The sequence below is a fragment of the Oncorhynchus nerka genome, linkage group LG1 (assembly GCF_034236695.1).
Source record: "Oncorhynchus nerka isolate Pitt River linkage group LG1, Oner_Uvic_2.0, whole genome shotgun sequence".
Taxonomy (NCBI): domain Eukaryota; kingdom Metazoa; phylum Chordata; class Actinopteri; order Salmoniformes; family Salmonidae; genus Oncorhynchus; species Oncorhynchus nerka.
The window spans coordinates 43,622,470-43,649,699 of NC_088396.1; the positions used below are offsets into that span (position 1 = coordinate 43,622,470).

Consider the following 27,230-nt stretch of genomic DNA (forward strand, 5'->3'; position numbering starts at 1 on the left):
TCTCCCACTAAGAGACTTGGAGAAAGGAAGAGACGGGCCAAAACCTTTCAAATGAGATGTTCAGTTGCTCTTGCTTAATTGTTTGACTACTACAGTCGATCAATCAAATACACCTATAAGGCAGAATTATCTCGGCTTTCTTTTACCTCTCTCTACCTCCACAGTATTCAGCTGCTGTGGCCCAACATATCCCCACCTTTCCCACACTCACCCTTACACAAACTCCCACACACTCTGGGTGGGGTGTGATTTTGGGGGGAAGAGTGTTGGTTATTGATGGGAGGGATGGATGAGGTACGTAAACCTCCCACGGCTCCACTTGACGTTGCGGCATCCGGCTGTATAGCTAATGAAGAGTTCAATATAGCCAGTGACGTGCCGCGAGCCCAGCCAAGCCACCTGAGTGGCTGAGCCTGGCTCTGACGTCACACAGCCCAGCCGTTGATTTGGCGCTGTCTCCGAGGCCTCGGAGCGAGAGCCACAATCCAACCATGGGTTCTGGCACTTAGACAGCCTGGCGCAGACAGAGAGCGCTGCAGAGCAGAGAGCAAGGCAGACAGAGTGAGCTAGCTCTGCAGAGAGAGACGGAGTGAGTGAGTGTGTGTGTGAGAGAGCAGGGAAGAGAGGGAAGAAAGAGAGGGGGCTGTCTCGGGGACCTTTCTCCGACCGGCAACATTCACAGCCAATGCAGCCTCTGGTACTATGGAAACTAAACCCCTGACCAATGGAAATAATGGAGGCTACAATGTGGCAGGTGAGTGAGTGTTATGTTGTCTGCACACTCCGCTCAAGGGGTGTAAGTTCCTACCAGAACAATGTCCAATGAACGAGCACTCTCTGTGTAAGTGGGTTTTCCCTCTGTTTCTCTTGTCTTATACATGGAGAAATAAACGTGAGACTGTTTGAACGTTGCTGTAGTGTTCAGCGATTCGCGGTTTGAGAGCAAAGTTTCCCGGAGATATGCTGCAGCTTTTCTAAAAGTTCACAAGCTTAGTGTTTACAAAGGAGGGATACGATTGGCAGCCTGGATCTTTGTCATTTTCCGCACCAAGGTTGTCTTTGGCCCTAGTAACATTTTAACTTTTCAGTTGAAAATGTTATTTGTGCTGCTGCGATGTTTCTTTGCCAAAGGGCTTATTTCCCTAGGTGAGTGGGAGGGAGGCAGGGGGAAGAAAGTGGTGTGCTTGGCCCCCTACTCAATCTCAATCTTTTGGCCCCCTACTCAATCGTGTCCTGAATAGCACCACGGTGCTCGGACCAAGCTGCTCAGTCCCTCGTGCTGAATCCTTACTCGCTGTGCCACGCTTGGACCAGGAGGGAAATGCATACAACAGTAAGACAGGTTTCATCTTTCTCTTTCAATGTCTATTCAAATTGTGCACCATCGTTCACTGGCATTGTCAATTTGTGACACGGTAGCTTTTTTTTTTTCACTGGAAAATATTGTTGTCTAATGGGGTGCGGATTCTGCAGATCTTTTCAACTCTGAATATTATTACTCTGTTTGGTAGGAGTAAGCTTCTTCTTATTCAATTGTAATTGTTGCAATTCACCTAGTAAGTGCCCAATCTGCTCAAAAGCTTTTCAGAAATGTTGTCATTTGCTGTTTATCCTCAGGTGCCTTTGTCAGCGTTTTCAGGCTTGTTTCTGTTTCCAGGTATGTTTTTTTGTTTTTGCTCCGTCGTCCTCTGGCTGATGAATTGCTTATTATCCCTGATCGTACTGTAGCATTACTAGCTTGGCGTTATTTGCTAATACTTCACTGGTCCATTTCCCCCGTATGATACCTTGGGGGACCATTAGCCCCCCCAAAAAAACACAAAGAAAATTCAAAGTCCTCGTGAACCGTATTGTAATTGGCAGAGCGGGCCGCTTATATTTAGTTGCCCTTAATACCGTGCATCTCATTTCTATTAAATGGGGCAAACCAAAGTCCTGGTAAAGTGGTACAAGGTTACGATGGGGAATGGAGTCTGTCGGACTGCTGCTGGCACCACAGACCTAACAGCTACTTTGCATCTATTGGCCATCAGCCGTCCTCATCAAATCCCCCACAATCCTGGTCTCATATTCTTTGATGTCTATTTATTAATTGTACACCTAATGAAAGGGGGCCAAATTAATCATTCTAATTTGATGCCTATCTGAAATGTCTCTTGCCGTCGGTGAGCGTTGGCAACCACAATCCCAGATGGCTGGAGTGGAGAGGGATGGGTGGGGGAGAGAGAGTCTTAAGAGGGGTTTAAAATGAATGACATAAAGGGACCCAGTGCTACTGCATGCCACAATGCTCCAGAGATGCACTCCAGAGATAGCATTTAACATTACCCAGGAACCCCGGCGTAATTGCATTAACATTAAGCGGAAAGGGAATATATGTCTCAAAAAGGCAATTAAGTGGTGTAATTGCTATATGGATTTAGCTGTGATGGGAGTGGAGCCTGGTGCGTTGTTCTCTAACCTCCTCAGGAAGTCCTCATTAGCAGAGCCTAGCGCTCCTTTGTGTGCTGACTGGCGGCTGCTGCCGTCCAGCAAAGGGAAAAAAACTGCACCATACCTTTTGATTTTTACCCCCCCCCCCTTTCCCTTGTAGGTTTCATTCATTCTTTCTCCTTTTTCTCCACCGTTGGTAATTGAAAGGAAGCTAGAGGTAGCCTCGTCCCTGGCAGCAGCCGTAGCCTCGTCCCTGGCAGCAGCCGTAGCCTCGTCCCTGGCAGCAGCCGTAGCCTCGTCCCTGGCAGCAGCCGTAGCCTCGTCCCTGGCAGCAGCCGTAGCCTCGTCCCTGGCAGCAGCCCTGAGGTCAGCTGGCCCTTCTCCGTTAGTGAATCTCTCACTCTGCTGTGCGAGTCATTCCGCTGAATGGGATGATCTGTTATGTGGATATGATGATTGCTATTGAAGTCATTAGTGTAGCTCGATCTACTGACAGACTAATATATTCCTGCATTTAATATAACCGTGGCCGGCACTTAAAACAAAAAAAAAGAAGTATTTTCACGGCTTTGTTTAAGCAGATGGAAATGGGCAGCGGGGTCTGGGAGTTGAACCTCCCACCTCTAATTCAGATCGTCATTAAAGAAAGCACCCTGGGGGCTGGAGGTGGACTTCGGTGTGTTGAATGCAGCAGAAACTTTGTGTGTGAATGGAACCGCGAGTGGTATTGGCGCACTTCCAAACTGAAGCCAGGGAATATTTCAGATGGTGATGGAAGGGGCCATGGCAGAAATGGGCACTTACGGAGTTTCCCTCCGGGTTTTTTTTCTTCTTTTTCCCCCTGGTCTTTTAATTATAATTTTTTTGTGTGTGTTTGGTCCCGTGTGGCTCAGTTGGTAGAGAATGGCGCTTGCAACGCCAGGGTTGTGAGTTCAATTCCCACGGGGGACCAGTGAATAAACACAACATTTTATGCACTCAATACTGTAAGTCGCTTTGGATTGAAGTGTCTGCTAAGTGACACGTGTATGTGTGGTAAATAACAAATAGGAAGGAATTTAATTAGTTGTCTTCTCCCTCAGTTCAAAGGATTCTAATCTTGCGGAATGAAATGCACTTTTTTGTTATTCTTGACAATGCAACTTTCTTGTTTTGTTACAATTATAAGTCATCCTCCAGAATAAATGCTTTCCCCACGGGTGAAAATAAATGTGTTTTTTTTGTGATTCACATACTGTAATTGCATTTGCAGGAAATACTGTTTACCCAGTTTATTTTCAGGAAAATGTCATATGGTCATGGTTAGTTAAAACATGATTGAACCGTCACGGACAGATCAGTCTATTTGACTCTGTGGTTTATTACAATGTCAAGTTGTAGACACAGTAGCTGACTGTCCCCGCTCTCCTCTCTTCTGCAGGTTAGTGCCATACTCCTTCACTATTTATGTATACTAGACACCTGTCTGTGTCCCAAATGGCAGTCTATTCCCTATATAGTGCACTACTTTTGACCGGAGTCCATAGGGTACCATTTGGGAAGCAGCCCTGCCTCTCGTTTTGCACACAACGCGGCAGGAAGAGAAAGCAGCCAACCGTTTATCCAGCCTGACAAAATTAGGACCTTCACGCTAAGCTGTCAATCGTTGACACCAATACAGATGTCATGTGTATCTATTTCATGTGTATTTCCCTAGATCCATTTGCCGATTTTTAGATGAGCGCGAGAGACGCGCGCACACACACAGTCCGTTGCATTCACCAGGGTCACTCACAAACGTGGCACATCCACCCGTGGTTTTACTCTGTTTCGCTCGGCCACAGTTGTAAATACCTCAACAATTTCCCAAGTCAACTGTGAGGAGAGGAGACTGCCATCTCTTATCTGGCTAGCCGCTCAGTTAAAACACACTGGCCAATTAGTGGTAAATGTGGACTCGAGATCCTCCTTGCCTGCTCTGTTCAGCGCTGCCTGCAGCTGATCAGGCTCCAGCCAAAAAGAAACAGCAGCTCTGCTCTTTTTTTAAATGAATAAGTGTGATGGAGGAAGAGGATGAGGAAGAAGGGAGAGGCTTCTTCTGTTTTTCTATCTCAAAGGAAAATAAAATGCCATTTTCTTTGCCTCTGTAAAGTCTTCCCTCTGTCCTCCACAAATGCATTTGTGTGAACCAAGTGACGTTGAAAAGAACGAGCATCTGTTGTAGAAATGATGCACTCATGATGTCATCAGAAAACACAAAGGAGCATATGTACAGGCATGGAATATTAGACTGAACGTCCAATCGGCGCTCTAGCTGAAACCAGAAGCCCCTGAAGAGTCATGTGTCCGGGGTGGCCTCCTGCTGCTGTAAGATGCTCATCGCACCACAACCCTGTGGAGGTTGATCCTCATGGGGCCTGAGTCAGGCTGCACTGGTCCTCCCACTACCACCACCACCCAGCCCTGCTCCCCTCTCCTCTACCAATGCCACCACCCAGTCCTGCTCCCCTCTCCTCTACCAATGCCACCACCCAGTCCTGCTCCCCTCTCCTCTACCAACGCCACCACCCAGCCTGGCTCCCCTCTCCTCTACCAACGCCACCACCCAGCCCGGCTCCCCTCTCCTCTACCAATGCCACCACCCCCCTGCCCTGCTCTCCTTCTCTCCCTCCTGGAGAGCCTCCATCTGTAGCCGGCCATGCGTGGGCGTCCTAGCTCGCCTGGTGCCGGCTGTGCCGCGGAAAATGAGGGGAGAAAAAAAAATGGCTCTTCTCCGGTCGCATTAAAAGCATCATTGTCCTTGAGTGGGTGCATTTAGAGAAGAGGCGGAAAAATATGCTTAGCGTCTTGTTCAGCCCCTTGCTGACGGCTGGTCTCTGTGATCCACATAGTGTGAGGGATGTGGAGGGCTTTTGGCAGACTCACTCTCACACACAGCACAAGGCAGGCAGACCAGATGGCCGGAGGCCTTGGGAAAGGGTCCAAGCAGAGGGACTCTAACAGATACCACACGCCCTGTTGACGGACAGGAGGTTGCGGCAAACCGACAGACGTCACTTTGTGTGTTTTTAAGTGCAAGGACAGGAGCCACCCACACATACACACACCTGTCCTCTCCACTGACGGCCCCCACCAGCCCTGGGCTCCAGATCTCATGAATCCCAATCAGGCGAGGTCGTCGGAACCATAAATAATGCAAGCAGTTCCTGCTTCAGACCTGCGCCACCTCCATTAGCCTGATAAACGAGCTACATTGTCAGAGTCAGGAACCCGGCAAGTGTTTGCTTAGCTGTGCCCTGCCATTCTCAACACGTCCCGATGATCTCAGGCCTCCAGCAAAGGCATGGCTTGTTTTAGCTACTGTCTGGACTGGTATGTTTTTACACAACTCAATTCTGGAAGCGCTAACAAATTGGTTTCGATTATAGGAATTTGGCATAGGCAACTTGTCTGTTGTGAGTTTTCCTGGCCAGTGTAGCACTGATCAGACAGCTAATGTTCTGAACTAGCTAACATGTTTCTTGGTAACCATGGCATCGTCTGAGGTGACACAGTGCCCGTTTACCCAGGGCTTCGTAGGGCCGAGAGGTGAGGTGGCGCGAGCTGGAAATCCTCTTGACCTAGCTGACCTCTGACTCTGTTCTATAAAAGTGTTGTTGAGAAGTTTACATTGGTCATTATGGATTTAAGTGAACACGCATACTAACAAACCATTTTCTCTCTCCCTCTCTCCAGGTCACGGAGGGGCATGAGAGCCTTGTGCGAGGCCAGTGCCGTTGCTTGCCGGACCCAGTGCTGGTGACGGGGACATGGGCCTCTTCCTCAGGGCTTCCAGTACGACCCAGCTCAACACAAGCCAGAGCCTCAGCCACCAGCTGGTCCAGCACCATCCAGACACCCACGGCAGCAGCAGCACCTCGAGTGATCCTGCCTCAGAGGGCTTCACCCTTCTCTCCGGCGCCACCACCCCACGGCAGACCCAGCACCGCAGCCGGTACACACATATCACACACACACACCGTCGCTCACGTCACGACATTACAGCTTATGCTGTCATAGATTGTCACAGCTAATATGTCTGTCCAGACTAGAGTTGACAGACTGCAGAGGCAGCGCTGACCAGTCAGAAAGAATAGGATGGCAGTGTGTTGACAGATTGCCAGATTGGAGATGACACTGGGAGATTACTTCTCCCGTTGTCACGATAAGGAGGAGATGAGTCCCTGGAGGCCTAGGTGCTGCTAGCTGCAGCGTCACGTATGGGGGTGTCACCACCGTCTCTCCTCTCTGAGGCAAGCAACCTGGCAGACAGAACACTTACGGCTTGCTGCACCATCTGGCCATGCTGAGGTCTGCCGTGGAACCAGACGCGCGCACACACACACACACACACACCGTCAGGCAGTCCCTGGGTGTAAGGAAAGGACTGTCTCGCACACACGCACAGGTTTAGAGCATATCTCGCCCACTGACGTGATAACGGCAGAGCGTATCTCGCCCACTGACGTGATAACGGCAGAGCGTATCTCGCCCACTGACGTGATAACGGCAGAGCGTATCTCGCCCACTGACGTGATAACGGCAGAGCGTATCTCGCCCACTGACGTGATAACGGCAGAGCGTATCTCGCCCACTGACGTGATAACGGCAGAGCGTATCTCGCCCACTGACGTGATAACGGCAGAGCTTGGTGGAAGGGCCAGTTGCTGCTCACTCAGTTTTCATCAGTTTAGAACAAGGGTGGGATGTAGGGAGGGGGAGAGATTAAGGGTTTACAGTGATGCTTTATTACACAATTGGGAGATTTTTGTTATTGATGAAACGTCGTTGATCTGTTTAGTACAAATAACTGCTGCTGAAACGGTAGCCTCGGGGGAGGGCAGGCTGAGGCTGACCAAAGGAACCGTGTCGTGTGCTGTCCATCTCTCTGCTCTCTAGGTCTCGAGCTCTTGTAGACAAAGCTCCAGTAGCTTTCTCTAATGAGAATGTCGTCTGATACTGTCACTGTAAAGGAGACTAGTGCCACTATGAGAGGTCTGGAGACTGAGGAGAGCCATAACGCCAGTGCCACACCGACACCAGCGGGGGGAGAAGAGCCAAGCCCGACCAAGACAGATTGCAGGGAGCAGGCAGAGACCCAGCCACAGGCCCAACCTCAGACCCAGCTCCAACCACAGAGGTCAGATGAGAGCTGCTGTCAAGAGAAGAAGGAAACTCAGGTAAACCTCTCATTACAGAGCAGGGTTGTTTGTATCTCTTCCCTGCGTCCCACACCATCCCCACCAGTCAGCCTTTTCCCACTGCTTTCAACCCCCCCTAATCAACCTTCTACCCACACAATTTCTGTATGGAAGTATGTCGTGTCAGTTGAAGTGGTTGTGTTATGTACCAGGGGACTACACACCACTGAAGGTATATTCAGCTAGAAACGGGGGGCTACTGAGACAGGTGGGGGTTTGGTGTATCGGTGGGCAGAGCAGGGAGAAATAATTGCTTTCCAATACAGCACAGGCTCAGGGGCCCGGGGGAGTCTCTGGCAAAGCACAACCAATCAATTGTCAGATAATTGAGTTATGAGAATCTGCAGAAGCGGTATACCTCAAAATCACTACTCCGTTATTATACGCTTCAAGGTTAAGATTGTCGAGGTTTCTGTATGTCAGGCAGGTTATTACCCCCCCCCCCCCCCCCCTCCTTCTGATATGTAGCTCGTGAACAGCTAGGCTAGTCTCCCTTGATGCTGTGACATTTCCCTCATGCTTTCTCCCTTTCTGAAGAGCCTTGACCCTGCTTATGTCGGCTCGTTTTCCTTTTCCATATCTGTCGGCAGCGCTAGTTTACCGTCAACCTGGCTGCATCTGTAAAGGTGGTTTATACAGTATTACAGTAGTCAGAGGAGAGCGGTGTCACGGTGCCTCCGTCAGAGGAGAGCGGTGTCACGGTGCCTCCGTCAGAGGAGAGCGGTGTCACGGTGCCTCCGTCAGAGGAGAGCGGTGTCACGGTGCCTCCGTCAGAGGAGAGCGGTGTCACGGTGCCTCCGTCAGAGGAGAGCTGCATCTGAAATGGCACCACATTGGACTCTGGTCAGAAGTAGTGCACTTTATAGGGAATGGGGTGCCATTTCAGTCATCTCTTAGCCTGGCTAGCCCCCCTTGAACATTACTAAAGGCAGTCAGAGAGTCCAGGTCTAAAGGCAGTCAGAGAGAGAAGAGCTGTAAGGAAATGGAAAGGGCAGAAGCCCTGCAGTCAGTCTGCAGAGGAGAGCTAGGCAAGATAGGAAAAGCTGATCATCTCTTAGCTCAAATCCCAGCTTATCCACAAATGTCTCCTGTGTCACCCCTAGGAGGATGGGGAGGGGAGGTGGAAGGAATGTCTTTGTCGCCATCTGTCTCCTCCACTTTGCAGATCGAGACGCCTCACTGAACACATGGTGTTGTTTTAGACGTGTGCAGGAGAGAGCGGTTATGATGCCGTTCCCTGCGGCCATCCCCCCCAGAATCTAGAATTCACAGTAGAATGGAGGCCAAGGCGCGCGCTTTCTTTCCAAATCATCTACTGCAGTCACTTATTTAGCCTTGGGTGTAATGTAGCCTGATGCATTAGGGCTAACAAATATAAATGTTATTGTCCATTAACCATTTAATAAACAAGGTAGAATCTGTTGGACATTTAGGCAAAATAAAATATTATAATTTTTAAAAATTTTAAATAACCCTTTGTGTAGGGATGGTTTTAGTAGCAGATTCTCGTATTCTTTAGTCTGTCATTTCACTTAGTCCTCCTCAGTCAGTTTGTTGTTAAGGGGAATCATCCCAGGACTTTCAGACAATGAGACCCTTGTCTTATGGTCCATTTTGTCTCATTGCCTACTGTGCAGCAGCAGACATCGGAACAGACAGGAAAAAGGCCCAAGGTACAGGAGGCATGTCTAAGTGTTTGCTTGATGAACCCCATCATCCAGTAGTTGACAGTGAATTGTTTCCCTTTTCATTTACACATTGCCTGCATTTTTGAAATATCAGTTTAAAAAAAAAAAGTGTTTTGTTATTTTGAAAGGAACGTATTTTTTGTGAGTGAATTATATTTTTGTTGCTTGTTTTTTTGTGTGTGTAGTTTTCAGTTATTCAAGTACAACATTTCAATTTGAATGCATCAGAAACAGGACGAGTGATCTGACCAGTTTATGGTTAACCTAGGTGACAGTGTGCATGTCGTCTTCTCGAGCTTGGAAAAATCTACCTGTAAGAGGGTTGCTATGCCAGTGTGTGCTGTGCTTGCACGGGAGTTCTGGGTACCTCAACGCGTGTGGTTTGTTTTTAAACTCCTACCTGCACAATCTCTTTGTCCCATCCTGACTCTGTTCTTAACCCTCACCACTCTCCACTCCCCAGTCTAACTCAAAGTTAAAGTTAGTTCGAAGCCTGGCTGTTTGCGAAGAGTCCTCTCCTCCTCCTATTGCCACTGATCTGCCTCGAGAACATCAGGTAACCACCACCCTCCCATGACAATTCTCAAGCCCTCCTCCTCCCTCTGAACCATCATCTGGTGTTTAACCATTTCATTGCATATGTATACCCTTCAAGTGCATATATTCTAATAGAGAAATATCAAGAGGTTCATAAGAAATTCCTCTGGTTGGTTGCCACTCTCCACTAACCATTCCCCCTTTTTAGTCATCTTCAGCCTCCAGAACAGTAGTGTTCCAACAAACTTCAGAATCATTTATTTGAATAACATAAATTCTGTCAAGCAAAAAAAGGTTGACTATTGAAGTACCTACCTAGATTCAAGCCACTACCTCATTCATGACTCATATTTTAGTTTAGTCTCAGCTGAGGTCTAGATTCAAAAAAAGTTTTTTTTGTTTAACACAAAATCTGAAATTGACACAAAAAGTGACACTAGGATTAGCCTATTTAAAAAAAAAAAAACATTTTAATCCGACGGAATGAGGTTAAATTGGATAGTCAGGCTTCTGTAGAACACCTTTTATTAAGTGTTAGGCCGGCTTTCATTCCACTCATCCCAAAGAAGTAAATAGTGTATTTTTGTTCAGATGGTTTTACTGTAGAAAAAGATTCATTCTGGATCATCATGGAAACTCAACTGTGTGAGTGAATTAAACAAACGCCAGTTAGAATATCTCCCACCGCATTAAATAATATATACGGTAGGGTGTCAAACTATGACTCCTTCAGTCAGATACTCGGTAGCTTGTCACACTAAAGGCGTCAGTATGCTTCAGTTCGGATGGCGGCTAGCTGCCGTCGGCTAAGCTAACCGAACGAGTGTGCACGCATACTCCCTTAAAAGACCTTCGCTTGAAAAACGATAAAGCGGTAGTAGTACCGCGTTGTCCATTTTTAGACGCCGTAGCCAGTAGACGGTTCCTCAAAATAGTCAAATTTTTATCTGCGAGGACCTAGAAATCTGTCATTAATTTTGACTTTTTTTTGCCGAGATCTTAGTTGCACAATTTATATCTTTACTAAGACGTTTGGTGCAGTATTTCTCAATGAAAAAATGTGCATGTAAACGTGTCGTCTCGTTGAATGACGACAAATACTTTAGTCAACAGTAAGGATCCTTCGATAATCACCAAAGGGGCCTAGACTTAGGCCTCTAGAAGAAATGTGTGCCCTCATCAAAGTCCAAAATGAACAAAAATGTCACAATGTTATAATATATGCACAAACTCTTCCAAACGGTTTTGGCTGGAAAGCAAGTGGACACCTTAAGACTCCCTTCAGTCATATTTATAGTCTTGAACTGTTGAGCGATAGAGATTTCCTTTCCTGTGAGTTCTTTTATCACTCTCTTCACAATCCCTCGCTTTCACTCCGTCTGTGCTGCACCAAAGCCCTGTTAGCAAACTTCCTCTCTTCCAGGCTAGTACTTTTCACAGGGGTGGAGCAAAAAAAAATCACCCTTCTTCCTTTTTAAACATTGCAGCTTCCCTTTCCTCCCCCATTAAAGAAAAAAATCCACTCCTTTCCCTGCGTTTCATGTTGTAGGCTTGTTCTACTTTAGTATTGACCTTGAAAAACAAAAGGGAAGTCACTTTCTCCAGATTCTTAATCAATGAGATGGAGTTGGAGGGAAACACCTGCTCGGGTTCTAGATACTCTGTAGGGTGTGAATGAGGAGGGGGGAAACACCTGCTCGGGTTCTAGATACTCTGTAGGGTGTGAATGAGGAGGGGGGAAACACCTGCTCGGGTTCTAGATACTCTGTAGGGTGTGAATGAGGAGGGGGGGAAACACCTGCTCGGGTTCTAGATACTCTGTAGGGTGTGAATGAGGAGGGGGAAACACCTGCTCGGGTTCTAGATACTCTGTAGGGTGTGAATGAGGAGGGGAAACACCTGCTCGGGTTCTAGATACTCTGTAGGGTGTGAATGAGGAGGGGAGAAACACCTGCTCGGGTTCTAGATACTCTGTAGGGTGTGAATGAGGGGGGGAAACACCTGCTCGGATTCTAGATACTCTGTAGGGTGTGAATGAGGAGGGGGAAACACCTGCTCGGGTTCTAAATACTCTGTAGGGTGTGAATGAGGAGGGGGAAACACCTGCTCGGGTTCTAGATACTCTGTAGGGTGTGAATGAGGAGGGGGAAACACCTGCTCGGGTTCTAGATACTCTGTAGGGTGTGAATGAGGAGGGGGAAACACCTGCTCGGGTTCTAGATACTCTGTAGGGTGTGAATGAGGAGGGGGAAACACCTGCTCGGGTTCTAGATACTCTGTAGGGTGTGAATGAGGAGGGGGAAACACCTGCTCGGGTTCTAGATACTCTGTAGGGTGTGAATGAGGAGGGGGGAAACACCTGCTCGGGTTCTAGATACTCTGTAGGGTGTGAATGAGGAGGGGGGAACACCTGCTCGGGTTCTAGATACTCTGTAGGGTGTGAATGAGGAGGGGGAAACACCTGCTCGGGTTCTAGATACTCTGTAGGGTGTGAATGAGGAGGGGGAAACACCTGCTCGGGTTCTAGATACTCTGTAGGGTGTGAATGAGGAGGGGGAAACACCTGCTCGGTTCTAGATACTCTGTAGGGTGTGAATGAGGAGGGGGAAACACCTGCTCGGGTTCTAGATACTCTGTAGGGTGTGAATGAGGAGGGGGGAAACACCTGCTCGGGTTCTAGATACTCTGTAGGGTGTGAATGAGGAGGGGGAAACACCTGCTCGGGTTCTAGATACTCTGTAGGGTGTGAATGAGGAGGGGGGGAAACACCTGCTCGGGTTCTAGATACTCTGTAGGGTGTGAATGAGGAGGGGGGAAACACCTGCTCGGGTTCTAGATACTCTGTAGGGTGTGAATGAGGAGGGGGGAAACACCTGCTCGGGTTCTAGATACTCTGTAGGGTGTGAATGAGGAGGGGGAAACACCTGCTTCTAGATACGGGTTCTAGATACTCTGTAGGGTGTGAATGAGGAGGGGAAACACCTGCTCGGGTTCTAGATACTCTGTAGGGTGTGAATGAGGAGGGGGAAACACCTGCTCGGGTTCTAGATACTCTGTAGGGTGTGAATGAGGAGGGGGAAACACCTGCTCGGGTTCTAGATACTCTGTAGGGTGTGAATGAGGAGGGGGAAACACCTGCTCGGGTTCTAGATACTCTGTAGGGTGTGAATGAGGAGGGGGAAACACCTGCTCGGGTTCTAGATACTCTGTAGGGTGTGAATGAGGAGGGGGAAACACCTGCTCGGGTTCTAGATACTCTGTAGGGTGTGAATGAGGAGGGGGAAACACCTGCTCGGGTTCTAGATACTCTGTAGGGTGTGAATGAGGAGGGGGAAACACCTGCTCGGGTTCTAGATACTCTGTAGGGTGTGAATGAGGAGGGGGAAACACCTGCTCGGGTTCTAGATACTCTGTAGGGTGTGAATGAGGAGGGGGAAACACCTGCTCGGGTTCTAGATACTCTGTAGGGTGTGAATGAGGAGGGGGAAACACCTGCTCGGGTTCTAGATACTCTGTAGGGTGTGAATGAGGAGGGGGAAACACCTGCTCGGGTTCTAGATACTCTGTAGGGTGTGAATGAGGAGGGGGAAACACCTGCTCGGGTTCTAGATACTCTGTAGGGTGTGAATGAGGAGGGGGAACACCTGCTCGGGTTCTAATACACACCTGCTCGGGTTCTAGATACTCTGTAGGGTGTGAATGAGGAGGGGGAAACACCTGCTCGGGTTCTAGATACTCTGTAGGGTGTGAATGAGGAATGGGAGGGGGAACACCTGCTCGGGTTCTAGATACTCTGTAGGGTGTGAATGAGGAGGGGGAAACACCTGCTCGGGTTCTAGATACTCTGTAGGGTGTGAATGAGGAGGGGGAAACACCTGCTCGGGTTCTAGATACTCTGTAGGGTGTGAATGAGGAGGGGGAAACACCTGCTCGGGTTCTAGATACTCTGTAGGGTGTGAATGAGGAGGGGGAAACACCTGCTCGGGTTCTAGATACTCTGTAGGGTGTGAATGAGGAGGGGGAAACACCTGCTCGGGTTCTAGATACTCTGTAGGGTGTGAATGAGGAGGGGGAAACACCTGCTCGGGTTCTAGATACTCTGTAGGGTGTGAATGAGGAGGGGGAAACACCTGCTCGGGTTCTAGATACTCTGTAGGGTGTGAATGAGGAGGGGGAAACACCTGCTCGGGTTCTAGATACTCTGTAGGGTGTGAATGAGGAGGGGGAAACACCTGCTCGGGTTCTAGATACTCTGTAGGGTGTGAATGAGGAGGGGGGAAACACCTGCTCGGGTTCTAGATACTCTGTAGGGTGTGAATGAGGAGGGGGAAACACCTGCTCGGGTTCTAGATACTCTGTAGGGTGTGAATGAGGAGGGGGGAAACACCTGCTCGGGTTCTAGATACTCTGTAGGGTGTGAATGAGGAGGGGGAAACACCTGCTCGGGTTCTAGATACTCTGTAGGGTGTGAATGAGGAGGGGGAAACACCTGCTCGGGTTCTAGATACTCTGTAGGGTGTGAATGAGGAGGGGGGAAACACCTGCTCGCTCGGGTTCTAGATACTCTGTAGGGTGTGAATGAGGAGGGGGGAAACACCTGCTCGCTCGGGTTCTAGATACTCTGTAGGGTGTGAATGAGGAGGGGGGAAACACCTGCTCGGGTTCTAGATACTCTGTAGGGTGTGAATGAGGAGGGGGAAACACCTGCTCGGGTTCTAGATACTCTGTAGGGTGTGAATGAGGAGGGGGAAACACCTGCTCGGGTTCTAGATACTCTGTAGGGTGTGAATGAGGAGGGGGAAACACCTGCTCGGGTTCTAGATACTCTGTAGGGTGTGAATGAGGAGGGGAAACACCTGCTCGCTCGGGTTCTAGATACTCTGTAGGGTGTGAATGAGGAGGGGGAAACACCTGCTCGGGTTCTAGATACTCTGTAGGGTGTGAATGAGGAGGGGGAAACACCTGCTCGCTCGGGTTCTAGATACTCTGTAGGGTGTGAATGAGGAGGGGGGGAAACACCTGCTCGGGTTCTAGATACTCTGTAGGGTGTGAATGAGGAGGGGGGAAACACCTGCTCGCTCGGGTTCTAGATACTCTGTAGGGTGTGAATGAGGAGGGGGGAAACACCTGCTCGGGTTCTAGATACTCTGTAGGGTGTGAATGAGGAGGGGGGAAACACCTGCTCGGGTTCTAGATACTCTGTAGGGTGTGAATGAGGAGGGGGGAAACACCTGCTCGGGTTCTAGATACTCTGTAGGGTGTGAATGAGGAGGGGGGGGAACACCTGCTCGGGTTCTAGATACTCTGTAGGGTATGAATGCTCAAGACTATAGCATTAAACTGACAACCCCTAATACCCATGGGTTTTCCTACCAGCTACAGAATCTATAAACTTGGGAAGGTGGGGGTTCTCATTGTTCTGATGGGATAGCAAGCTACTGAGAAAAGAGAACACCTGATCCCATTTTCTGCTTCATAAAAGGTGACTACAACAGTCTTGTCTTTTATTTTGAAGGAGATAATTGAGATCCAGCTCACCCAGTCGTTTGACAAAGAGGAGGAGGCGTCATCGCCCATCAAGAATGAAGTGGACCAAGATAAAGGAGTGGAGAAGCTGCTGGAGAAGACTGAAAGGATGCCCAGGAAGATGCTGTCCAGAGGTAGACGTCGTCTGCCTCCCCTGGTCAAAACAAGTGCACTATATACAGAATAGGTTTCCATTTGGGACACATTGTGTGTGGGTAGGCACTAGGCACCTACCATGGTCAGTAACCAGAGGTTGTGAAGTTTCTTCAAAGATCTCAAGGACTCAATAAGCCTTCAATGCTTCTGTAAAAGTGAAAATGCAATTGAAGTCGCTCTGGATAAGAGCGTCTGCTAAATGACTTAAATGTAAATGTAAATGATGGTCTATGTCCTGCAAGCTTAGCCTACACCCCCCCCCCCCCCCCAAAATGTTTGTTTCTCATTAAGTACTTGATTCACTTTTGCAAAGTTTCTGTGAAATGAGGAGACTCAATAGAAAAGTTAGTAATCAATGCCTTTTTCTCCTCCCTCCAGATTCCAGTCAAGAATACACTGACTCTACCGGGATCGATGTCCATGAGTTCTTAGTAAACACGCTGAAAAACAACCCCAGGTGTGTAGACATGCCGGCCATTTAGAAACTTTTGTCTGCATCCACAAGCCAAGCTGAGCGGTTGTTCTTTCACTGGTGATTAAGCAAACACTCTTTCTCTTAAAGGTTACATTTTGAACATTTGGCTTCTTCATTAGTCGATTACTAATTGCAGTTTCTGTCATACCCTGAGGTAATGAGATGAGTGCTGAGATGACTGAACGGACACCAAACTTATTCTCTCCATGTTCAATCCATTATATTCACAGGGACAGAATGATGCTTCTGAAGTTGGAACAGGACATTCTTGACTTTATCAGTAATAACGAGTGAGTAGTTCAGCTGAGTCATTTTTTTTTTTGGTGGTGCATTTGAGTGAGTTGAGTCTCATGTCTTGATTTCTTGGGGGGGGTTTGATTTCAACAGAATAATCTGTTTCTGGTCATTTATTAAGCTCATGCATAATTTCGTGTGATGTCACGTTCTGCTAATGAGATTTCACTCTGAGCTATGTTGGACCGTTTTGCCCAGAACGACTCTTCCTAATTGTCCTGTAATCTCTCTTTGAATTATTGATTTGATCCACTGTCCTCTCCTCCCATTCTTTCTCACTCTCTGCTCCCTCCTACAACCTCCTTGGTCCTCTCTCCCTCCCCCTCCTACAACCTCTCCTACCCCAGAAGCCAGAAGAGAAAGTTCCCTCCGATGACCTCCTACCACAGAATGCTGCTGCACCGCGTTGCAGCCTACTTCGGCCTAGACCACAACGTCGACCAAACCGGGAAATCTGTAATCATCAACAAAACTAGCAATACGAGAATGTGAGTAATCTCCCTTTCTGCCACAGCCAATAATTCAATTTCTCAGCCTTACTCTAATTCAAACTGCTTAGGCTGCAGAAATGACTGTCTCCGTATACTCTGCCGAGGGAAAACAGATTTTTCTTTGCGACCCCTGAAATTAGTTTTTGGGGAAACTTAATTATCTGCGTTTTCAATATTGCAGTGAGGAAGGTAGGGAGGAGGAGGAGAGTAATGTTGTTAGAGGCGGAAGGGAGATGGTGTAAACATGTCAGGTTTCTTAGAAAGAAGCTCCCGTTTTCATTGTTATTTTCCTCTGCTCTCCCTCCCCTTTTCTCCATCTCTCTCTCTGCTGCTACTCTCTCATATATATGTGTGTGTGTGTCATATATATATATATATATATATATATATATATATATATATATATATATTTCTTTGTGTAGACCTGATCAGAAGTTTTCAGAACACATCAAAGATGACAAAACTGATGACTTCCAAAAGCGGTACATTCTCAAAAGGGACAACTCCGGCTCAGACAAAGATGACAATATGGTAAGAGAGTTGTTTAATGTGAGCCGCTCCAGATCTATACTAGGCCGCATTATGATCAATTAACTTCCAAGAAAAAAGTTACAATTTGAAAATAAATAATTTGATCTTCACCATGAAAGCCAAAGCCAGGAAAGTTCTGAAAAGACACAACACAACCCACTGAAAAATGTATTTTCCTCTGCACAAAGCACTAGTCAATGGCCAAATGGTATTGGTGTTTAGTTCGGTGTTTCCTAGAGTAAATTCTCTAAGCCCTTTGTTGGTGTTAACAAACCATAGTGCTAAAGAGTGATGTTAGTGCTAAGCAGGGTGTTTATGGGTCTAGTGCTAAGCTGGATGCTGATGTTTCTAGATGTTAGTGCTAAACTGGATGCTGATGTGTCTAGATGTTAGTGCTAAGCTGGATGCTGATGGGTCTAGTGCTAAACTGGATGCTGATGTGTCTAGATGTTAGTGCTAAACTGGATGCTGATGTGTCTAGATGTTAGTGCTAAGCTGGATGCTGATGTGTCTAGATGTTAGTGCTAAGCTGTATGCTGATGGGTCTAGTGCTAAACTGGATGCTGGTGTGTCTAGATGTTAGTGCTAAGCTGGATGCTGATGTGTCTAGATGTTAGTGCTAAGCTGGATGCTGATGTGTCTAGATGTTAGTGCTAAGCTGGATGCTGATGGGTCTTGTGCTAAGCTGGATGCTGATGGGTCTAGATGTTAGTGCTAAGCTGGATGCTGATGTGTCTAGATGTTAGTGCTAAGCTGGATGCTGATGTGTCTAGATGTTAGTGCTAAGATGGATGCTGATGGGTCTTGTGCTAAGCTGGATGCTGATGTGTCTAGATGTTAGTGCTAAGCTGGATGCTGATGTGTCTAGATGCGGATGAGACTGAAGGAAGACAGGAGGAGTAAGTCTATAGAGGAACGAGAGGAGGAGTACCAGAGGGCCAGAGACAGGATATTCGCTCAAGAAGTAAGAACCCTCCTTTAATATTAATTTAATAGCTTTTAAATGCAGATTGTGAGAGTTTGATTCAATATAAACATGTAGATAACGTAACTTATTTTATTACAGGGTCCAGATGGCTTTCCTCTTGAAAAAAGAATACAGGAGGATGATGCCTGTAACAGCACACAGCAAAGACGGCAAATCTTTAGGTCATTTTCTCTCAACATAACATAGCCATGACACTTTCCCCATCTTGTACTCTCTGCTATGAAGGGCCTTAATAGCATAGAATGTTCCTGTTTCTTATAATAGCTAATATATGTATAATCCCGTAATGGTTTCAAATGGATCCTTCCTCAGGTTAAAAGATGTCCGCTCGGCCAACAGTTGCCAGAGCAGCTCTGAGAACGAGCCCAAGAACTCTGAACCCCGGCCGTGGAGCAGCACTGACTCGGACAGCTCAAACCGTAACCTGAGGCCAGCCATGACCAAAGCAAGCAGCTTCAGCGGCATCTCTGTCCTCATCAGGGGAGACAGCTCAGGCAGCAGCAAGAGCATGGGTCGCCTCTCTAAGACTGGTAAATAACCTCCACTTCCATCAACTAGCCTGGTTAAACCAGACTGAATGCCACATTCCATGGTGAGTGCAGAGTTCAGTCTGGTTTAACCATACTAACCATCAACCACCATCTACAGTTCAAGTCTCCACCCATATATTTGGGCAATCAGCAGTGCAGCACCTGTCACAGCCATAAAAATAGATTGAATACAAAGGGTGGCATAATGGGTGGACTGGCAGCCATTTTGAGTGTACCCATGCCAGAAAGTAAAATCACAAAGTATACGATTAAATCTGTGATTTGTTTAGTCTACTTAACTGACACTACAAAAAAGACAACCCTAACCCATCAGTTAGCATCATTTGAATGAACATTCTACATTACCATGGCAATCCAGCATCAGTTGATAGAACATTCCAAAATACCATGGCAATTACCAATACCAGGCAGACATTGGGAGTGTATCAGTCAAATTGCCAGGGTTAGAGTTTCCAAGCCTGTTCTATTCAGTCTATTTATATGGTCACAACCATAGAATTAGCGATTTAGTTAGTGCGTTCCTAAGTGTAAATGTAGCGATCTACTCCTATTTCAGAGCACACTCGTTTGAGTATGCCAGAGTGCAGAAAAACTCATTAATTTTTTGAATTTTACCCTTTTTTTCTCCCCAATTTTGTGGTATCCAATTGTTTTAGTAGCTACTATCTTGTCTCATCGCAACAACTCCCGTACGGGCTCGGGAGAGACGAAGGTAGAAATACACAACCCAACCAAGCCGCACTGCTTCTTAACACAGCGCGCATCCAACCCAGAAGCCAGCCGCACCAATGTGTCGGAGGAAACACCGTGCACCTGGCAACCTTGGTTAGCGCGCACCTACCGGCCATGCCCTCCCTAACCCGGGCTTCAGTGAACAATGTCACCTTGGTAATACAACAACCTTGGTAACATTTTTGAATGTTAGTACAGCATATTGTAGCCAAACTTCCTTTTAACCATCCGAGGAGCTGTTTGACAAAGGCTTTGAACAGACACAGTCCCTATGACTACTCTGCCAGGTGAAATGGGTGCCTCAAACCAATGCCGACAGACGAGGAGAACCAAGCCATCCGTTCTTAATCTCCTCCCGTCTGCCTGCATTAACGGGGTGTTTATTTATTCGTTTCATTTTATTAGATCAGACATTGATGGAGCACTGTTCTTTGCTATTTGGCTACCTGAGATTGATGCATGTTTTTCTTAGTGCATTGTCACGCCTTGCTCGCACTTATTAACATACCACTCACACATGTTCCCAAGACGGTGTCTATTTTCTACATAGTGTGCTTTCTAATGCTTGCCATTTCAGCATGCTTTCCCCTCCAATTATATTGGCCACTCCTCGTCTCTCATTGTATTAGAAATCATTTGGTATCGCGAGTGTGAATTCATTGGTTATTACATACAGAGCCCCATCTTAAACATCTTCAGTTTGATAGGTGTGATGTAGCTAACTGTTTCAACAATGCAGGACTTAAGCAGTTCTACATTTTCCTGTCATTCCTTTAAACCACACGTGTTATGGTAATATTCTATCAGTGGGTTGGTGTTTTTAGAATTGTAGTAGAAAGTCTTAGAACGTCTTAGTCAATTATGTTTTATTCTATTTAATGTCATAATAATCTATCTGTTCTAGAATCTATTCATTTCTTAGTGTTCTGCTCACCATGGACATGGTGGTGGCGCTTGGACAGTCAAGTGAATAGCAAAACAATGTGAATAGCTAAATGAAGACATTAATCAAGGAATGAATTAACTGGCCAGTTAGAGCTGTTGATATAATTATCCTCTTTCTATTTTATGACAGCATCACTCCCACAGGTAATTAGAATAGATAATTGGCTATGTAGGTTTGGAGAATCAAACATGACCTTTCGAAGTAGTGCATACCTTTTTTAATAAAAAATAATTTGTTGACCTAAGTAGAAATATCAAGGTATTTATGGCCTCAACAAATGATGTATGATACAGTAATATGTGATTGTGTGAGCCAGACTACTATAAATACCCAATGAATTCAAGCCGCGTCTCCTCCAGTAGATGCCATCAGTAATATGGCCCTACTGCCTTGCTCCTGTGACCATTGGAGAGCATCTTATGACTCTCCCCATCCATCCCCACATAACCACTCTGAGCATGGTGTCTGTAGGTTAAGGCTTTCCTTCTCACTCCTTCCTTTCCTAGGTTCTGAGTCTTCGGGTAGTGTAGGGTCCTCCACGGGTTCGCTCTCTCGCGCCCAGCAAACCCACCCTGTCCCGGCTCTAACCAAGGCTGGCTACCCCCACAACCACTCTGCGCTTCCCTGCCCAGCGGCCTACCCAGCTGTCTGCGCTAGTAGTACTGTGGTCTATGAGGCGGGAGGCAGGAGCGCGGCACCGCCAGCGAACACAGCTAACACTAGCTACTATTTGCTTCCTCTGGAAGCCACAGGGATACCGCCAGGGAGTGTCCTGGTCAACCCACACACAGGTTGGTAACCGAACCCTACCTACCAGGTTTAGTTAAAGTACACGGGCTTGCTATGGGGGATGCAAAATGTGTCTTGTGTTTTGTATCCTGTCATTGGGTTTCTTTCACAAACTGATAACTTCTCTTTCAAACTAACACGACTCACACAACTTGCTGCTTATTCCCCCACTGCTTTCTTCTTGTGGTGTTGAGGGAGGGGGAGAGAGGGAACTATAGCTTCTGATGGTGGCGTGTGTTGTCTTCTTGCAAGCAGCAAAGTGTTGGAACACCACAGTAGAACACCAGGCGTCCTTCACTCATTATTTCTGATGTATTTGAGTTGTGATGCTGCTGAGTCCTTTTGGGGAGGTGATAATTACAAGTTGCTTTAACTGCCCTTTAAAAAGTAAACCCAACCGACAGATTGCGCATCGCTTTCCCTCAAATTATTCAGAATTGACACAGGAGTCACTGTCTAACGACGCGGCTTGCATGCAAATGAGAATCTGTGTGTCTGCCTCCCACAAATGAGGAGAGAACGGAAGCACTTTGAAAAACGATGGCTGTCTCGCAAGATCAATATACCCTGACTTTGGTCAAAACAAATTCCCCCAAAGTGTTGCTGAGACACGGGATAATGAAGCCACACTGTACAGTGTTATTGGATATAGAGATAATGGATAGTAGGCGAGTTGAAGCTTTGATGTATAATGTATTCCTCTTCACTCCGCTGGTTCAATGGCCATCCTAGAGAATGTTGCTTCTTAAATATGCATGGGACTGGCTGATAAGCCCGGGTATATGGCGCTGGCACTAATATGTTTTTCGAGAGCCAGCCAGGGCTGTGCAATTGCTTATTGACCTTTTCCTAAGGAGTTGGAAAATGGGGAATTCTTGTGTAGAACCCAGAGAATTAATTTTGCCACCTGATAGTTAACTCAAGAGGAGTTATTTTCAGGGTCATCGGACGGTCATTTGGGCATTTGAACGTGGGGGAAAAAATAGAGAACCCACCCTCAACAAGTCATCCAGGTCCTGAGGCAGCGAAGCATCCCCAAATCATCACACTACCACCACTATGCTTGTCCGTTGGTATGAGGTTCTTACTGTGGAATGCATTGTTTGGTTTTTACCAGGTGACCCATGTCGTCCAAAAAGGTATACTTTTGACTCATCTGTCTATAGAACGTTCTTCCAAGAGTCTTGATGATCATCCAGGTGCTTCCGGAACGAGATGGATTCCATTTTATGTCTGCCGAAAACAAAACACTGTATTCCACAGTAAGAACCTCATACCAACGCTGAAGCATGGTGGTGGTTTGGGGATGCTTTGCTGCCTCAGGACCCGGACAACTTGCCTTAATAGAAGGAACCATGAATTCTGCTCTGTATCAGAGAATTCTACAGGAGAATGTCAGGCCACCTGTCTGTGAGCTGAAGCTCAGCTGAGTCATGCAGCAAGACGATCCAAAACACACAATCAAGTCGACATGAAAATGGTCAAAAAATTTGAAGTTTTGAAATGGTCTTGTCAAAGTCCAGACCTAATCCCAATTGAGATGTTGTGGCAGGACTTAAAACAAGCAGTTCATGCTTGAAAACCCACAAATGTCGCTTAGTTAAACCAGTTCTGCATGGAAGAGTGGGCCGAAATTTCTCCACAGCAACGTGAGAGATTGATCAACAACTACAGGAAGGTTGCAGTCATTGCAGCTAAGTGGCACAACCAGTTATTGATTGTAAGGGTGCAATTCATTTTTCACACAGGGGAATTGGGTGATGCATAACTTTGTTATTTATTTTATAATTTTTTAATGTTATTTGTAAACTCAGGTTCCCTTTATCTAATATCAATATCATCTAATATCAAAAATAGAAAAAATCAGAAAGGGGACAAATACAATGGAAATGTATGTGTAACATGTCTGTGTGAACCCTTGTCCCTATGATAATGTCTATAACCAACCGGTGCTTCAGTAGACGTGTGTAGAATACAAATGTAAAGGAAAAACCAGCCTGTTGTGATGTGATGAAGTCATACACTGGAACCGGGTGTCTCTGGATTGCTCCGTGGCACTAACCTCTTTTCTGGACAAAAAAATACCTTCTTAAACCGATATTCGGCTTTCAGAGCCAGCCTATTTCAGTGAACCACAGAGAAATGCATTGATGCTTTCATCAAGTACAGACGGCTCAGGGAAATTCACTGGAGCACAAGGCATTTTTCACCAGAGATTTTGAAATAAGCACTTGGATAAAATGATGTGTCATATTCTCCACATAAAGTGCCTCCTCCACACAACATTCTTAGTATTTTTTTTCCTGCTCATGCAAAGGGCAACATTTATTATAAATATTTACTCACTTGGCTGTGTGAATTCATAAATAGGCTATGTAAATGAAGCCCTCTGGATACTCTGCTGTCTTCAGCTGCTGTAAGGATAATGATAGCCATTACATTTCTGGATACCTAGCAATTAGGCAAACTATATCAAAGCGTTGAAGTTATCTATTTAATGTTGATAATGGGGCCAGTGTCGATAGTGATGATGATGTTGAAAATATTCATTATTTTTTCTTATTGATGTGATTTATAGAGATGGAAAGTGTTGCTTGATAGTGTTGACGATAATGCTGAAAATAATGATTGTGTTTATAGAGATGCTAGTTTTGGTGGTTTTCCATTGTGTTTTCAGCCCTGCCCTTCTCTCTCACTTCAGGACAGCCATTTGTGAACCCGGATGGAAGTGCTGTGGTGTACAACCCCAACCACGGCATGGCTCCTCAGCATCATAATCAGCAGGGCAGGACCCAGCAGCCCATGCCCACTCCTCCGCACTTGCCTGGCCAGCACCAGCCCACCAATCACAACCACGTCCTCGCACAGGTTCGCTAACACCCTTCAGCAGGCCATTGAATTTGAATTAAATTAAATAGAACCCCTAGGAGTAAATGTATATGTCACAGGCTTAGTCATAACATCTACTATACACCACATTCACATTACAAACACAGTGCTTGTACAGTCTGAGAGGGCAGGGGAAAGTAGGAAGTGAACTGATGCACATGCTCAGTTCTTACACAGACATCCTAAGCCACCCTGAAGATTGACATGGCCCCCAATTCAAAACATTACCATGACAGCTCATGGGGGTGGTTGTCATGCGTACGGTGTTATTCGTTGAGGAAACTTTGCAACCTTTCTCCTTAGTCGTCAGCCCTGTCAGAGGATATGAATTGAGTTCAGAGTGTCAGCTAAACCCTGTGACCACTGGTGCAGCACACAGCCCAAACGGTAATCATTAGCGTTTTATACAGGCCCTGAGTGGTAGGAATAGCGATCTCTAATAGCAAGATCCTCAACACAACCTGTCATGGAGAGCCCCTTTAAAAATCATATTTAAAATTTTTAAAAACAGCCGGAAGGCTTGACATTCATTAGTGAAAATGGAAGGGCAGGAATTTGACTTTACCTCTGATAGTGTAGGTGCACTACCCAGGGGTCGGGCAAGGACCCCCCCCCCATAGTGAAGAAGCAACGCCCCTTCCTAATAAAAACATTCCAAACCGGGGGGGCTGATGAAAGGATATTTAATTTTGAACAATAGATTTTCACCAGTCGGCCTTGTTAGAGGATGGAGGATATCCATGGTCATCTATTGACTGAGGTTAATTAACTTCATTACTGTTGGATTCCCCCATGTGTAGTTGGATTTCCCCCTGATCTAGCGCTGATTCACTCCGTTAACTAATATATACTGTTCCTCTATTGTTTGAGATGATACTTTCTCCGCTTGTGACGTTTGCAATCTCTGTCTAATGTCTGACTAAACCCAATGCCCTCTACCCCTGTCTGTTCTGTCCCTTCCTCAGCCGGTCCGGCCCCTCCAGCCCTCTGCTCAGCCTGTCCACTACTCGTCTGTCTCTTACCCATCTCAGCTCCTCTCCGTCTCCCCTGACCAGCTATACACTGTGGTACTTTACTCTTCTCTTTGCTCTTCTCCCCCAGTCTTTTTGTCAATCTATGCCATCTTCCCTCTTCAGGCTAGGTTAAAACAAAAAGCTGTGGATGAAACTTTTGTAAATGAGTAGTGAACTTATGCTACTGAAAGAATACACACAGGGATGGAATTTAGAAAAGTTCCTGAATCCATGTGGGTTATTGAAATATGATTGAGGTCCGCAGTCCAGTTGGTAGCGGTAATGCAGCAGGGTAGCCTAGTGGTTAGAGCGTTGGACTAGTAACCGGAAGGTTGCAAGTTCAAACCCCCCAGCTGACAAGGTACAAATCTGTTGTTCTGCCCCTGAACAGGCAGTTAACTCACTGTTCCTAGGCCGTCATTGAAAATAAGAATTTGTTCTTAACTGACTTGCCTAGTTAAATAAAGGGGGGGAAAAAAGAAAAAAAATGCACCTTAGTTGGTTGCCAACTGCCATGTAAAGTCCACAGAAAACGATGAGAGATTAATCAAAGAAAACAAAAAAACAGCTAGATTTCCTCTTTTATCTGTGGATTAATTGTCGGAGTAGAGAACACACGATTTTTTGTGAATCAAAAAGGGTCAAAGTACCAGCAATAAAAAAGGACCATATGCATTTCAGGTAAAATAATAATCCAATGTTTTATTTTCCAGGACAAATTAGCATCCGCAAGCTAGTTAAATGTCCATTAATGTTTCATGTGTGTTTCGACCTGTCCATAAATTAATATAGTTAGTTGGTTTGATAATTTTTTGCATCTGGTGGTGATGGACAAAATCTCACGTGGACCGACGTACGGAGGCGTTTGGTCAGCATGCTAATTAGACTTCATTAATATGCCAATTAATGATGAATTGAATCAGTTTAACTTTCATGTTCGTTTGCTACCCCACTCCCTCCATTGACGCAATATTGACCTCTTTCCTGACGTCCCTCTACGAATAAACATCACTTAATGACTGACTACATTAATTTTACCGTCTAATCTGAATATGATATTCTATAAATAGCAATGCTTAAAGTTCCTAACCACTCAACCATCTGCTGCCTAGTAAATCACACCACACTTAAGCAAGTCAGAATGACTCCAGTTTAATGTTTTAGGGCCTTCAGGTTTATTCTTTGCATGGGTGGCTGTATCCAGTTGTATTGCTGTAGGCTAGTGTACAGTAGTTCAAAATTCAGTGACTACACTAGGAGCCAGCAGTATAAAAGTATTTGGGGTTTCAGAAAAGTGCCATATAAAAGTACTATGTATTATTTTTTACATACAAGGTCCTGTAGTAGTTCAACTAGAGCCACGACCGAACTGTTAATAATAAATATATAATCTATGCATGTAACACGTTTCTGTGTATTCCATCCCACAGCAAGAGAACCTGGGAGCCCAATTCAGCCACATGAGTCTGTCCCGGCAGGCCTCCGGGGAGGGCCCCTCCTCCGTGGTGCTCCAGGCCCCCCCGCAGCAGCAGGGCTTCATGGTGCCCCCCCCAGGCCAGCCTGTCCCTGCCCCCAGGCCTACAACACCCCCGCCCCTCCGCCTGTCAACCAGCCACTCATGCAGCAACAAGGTTACATGCAGCAGGTAGGTTACTGTACATCTGACCCTTACCTGGTTTATTCCTATTAGGTTATACAATGTACTCTGTTTTATTAGTACTATCATACGTTATTTCCATCTGACTGTCTTGATCAATGCTTGGCCGGTCTCTTTATTCCTTCGTCTACATGATTGAAATGTTTCATCATTAGTATCTGAGTGATACATGTACAGTACATTTGTTCATAGGTACTTTCTCTCTACTTAAAATAACATTTATATTGGACTTGTTAACTAAGCCACTGCAGCTGAGGGACTGTAGTCTAGGTTCAGAGACCTCCGAGAGCTGCATATCAGTAGTGGTGTTAATGG

At 46.3% G+C, this 27,230-nt stretch overlaps 1 protein-coding gene across 1 annotated transcript in view; it reads left to right on the forward strand.

Moving 5' to 3' along the window:
- The window catches only part of LOC115130592 (R3H domain-containing protein 1-like), a 59,857-nt gene that overhangs the window by 19,944 nt on the left and 12,683 nt on the right, over positions 1 to 27,230 (forward strand). Inside the window, 18 exon segments of the mRNA XM_065019058.1 lie at positions 6,148 to 6,387; positions 6,390 to 6,406; positions 7,425 to 7,631; positions 9,290 to 9,325; positions 9,804 to 9,896; positions 15,393 to 15,537; positions 15,938 to 16,016; positions 16,265 to 16,324; positions 16,676 to 16,816; positions 17,242 to 17,350; positions 18,219 to 18,314; positions 18,417 to 18,499; positions 18,651 to 18,868; positions 21,074 to 21,358; positions 24,058 to 24,224; positions 25,211 to 25,312; positions 26,689 to 26,824; positions 26,827 to 26,903. Of these exon segments, the coding sequence (XP_064875130.1) occupies positions 6,222 to 6,387; positions 6,390 to 6,406; positions 7,425 to 7,631; positions 9,290 to 9,325; positions 9,804 to 9,896; positions 15,393 to 15,537; positions 15,938 to 16,016; positions 16,265 to 16,324; positions 16,676 to 16,816; positions 17,242 to 17,350; positions 18,219 to 18,314; positions 18,417 to 18,499; positions 18,651 to 18,868; positions 21,074 to 21,358; positions 24,058 to 24,224; positions 25,211 to 25,312; positions 26,689 to 26,824; positions 26,827 to 26,903 (2,217 nt within the window). The 5' untranslated portion in view covers positions 6,148 to 6,221.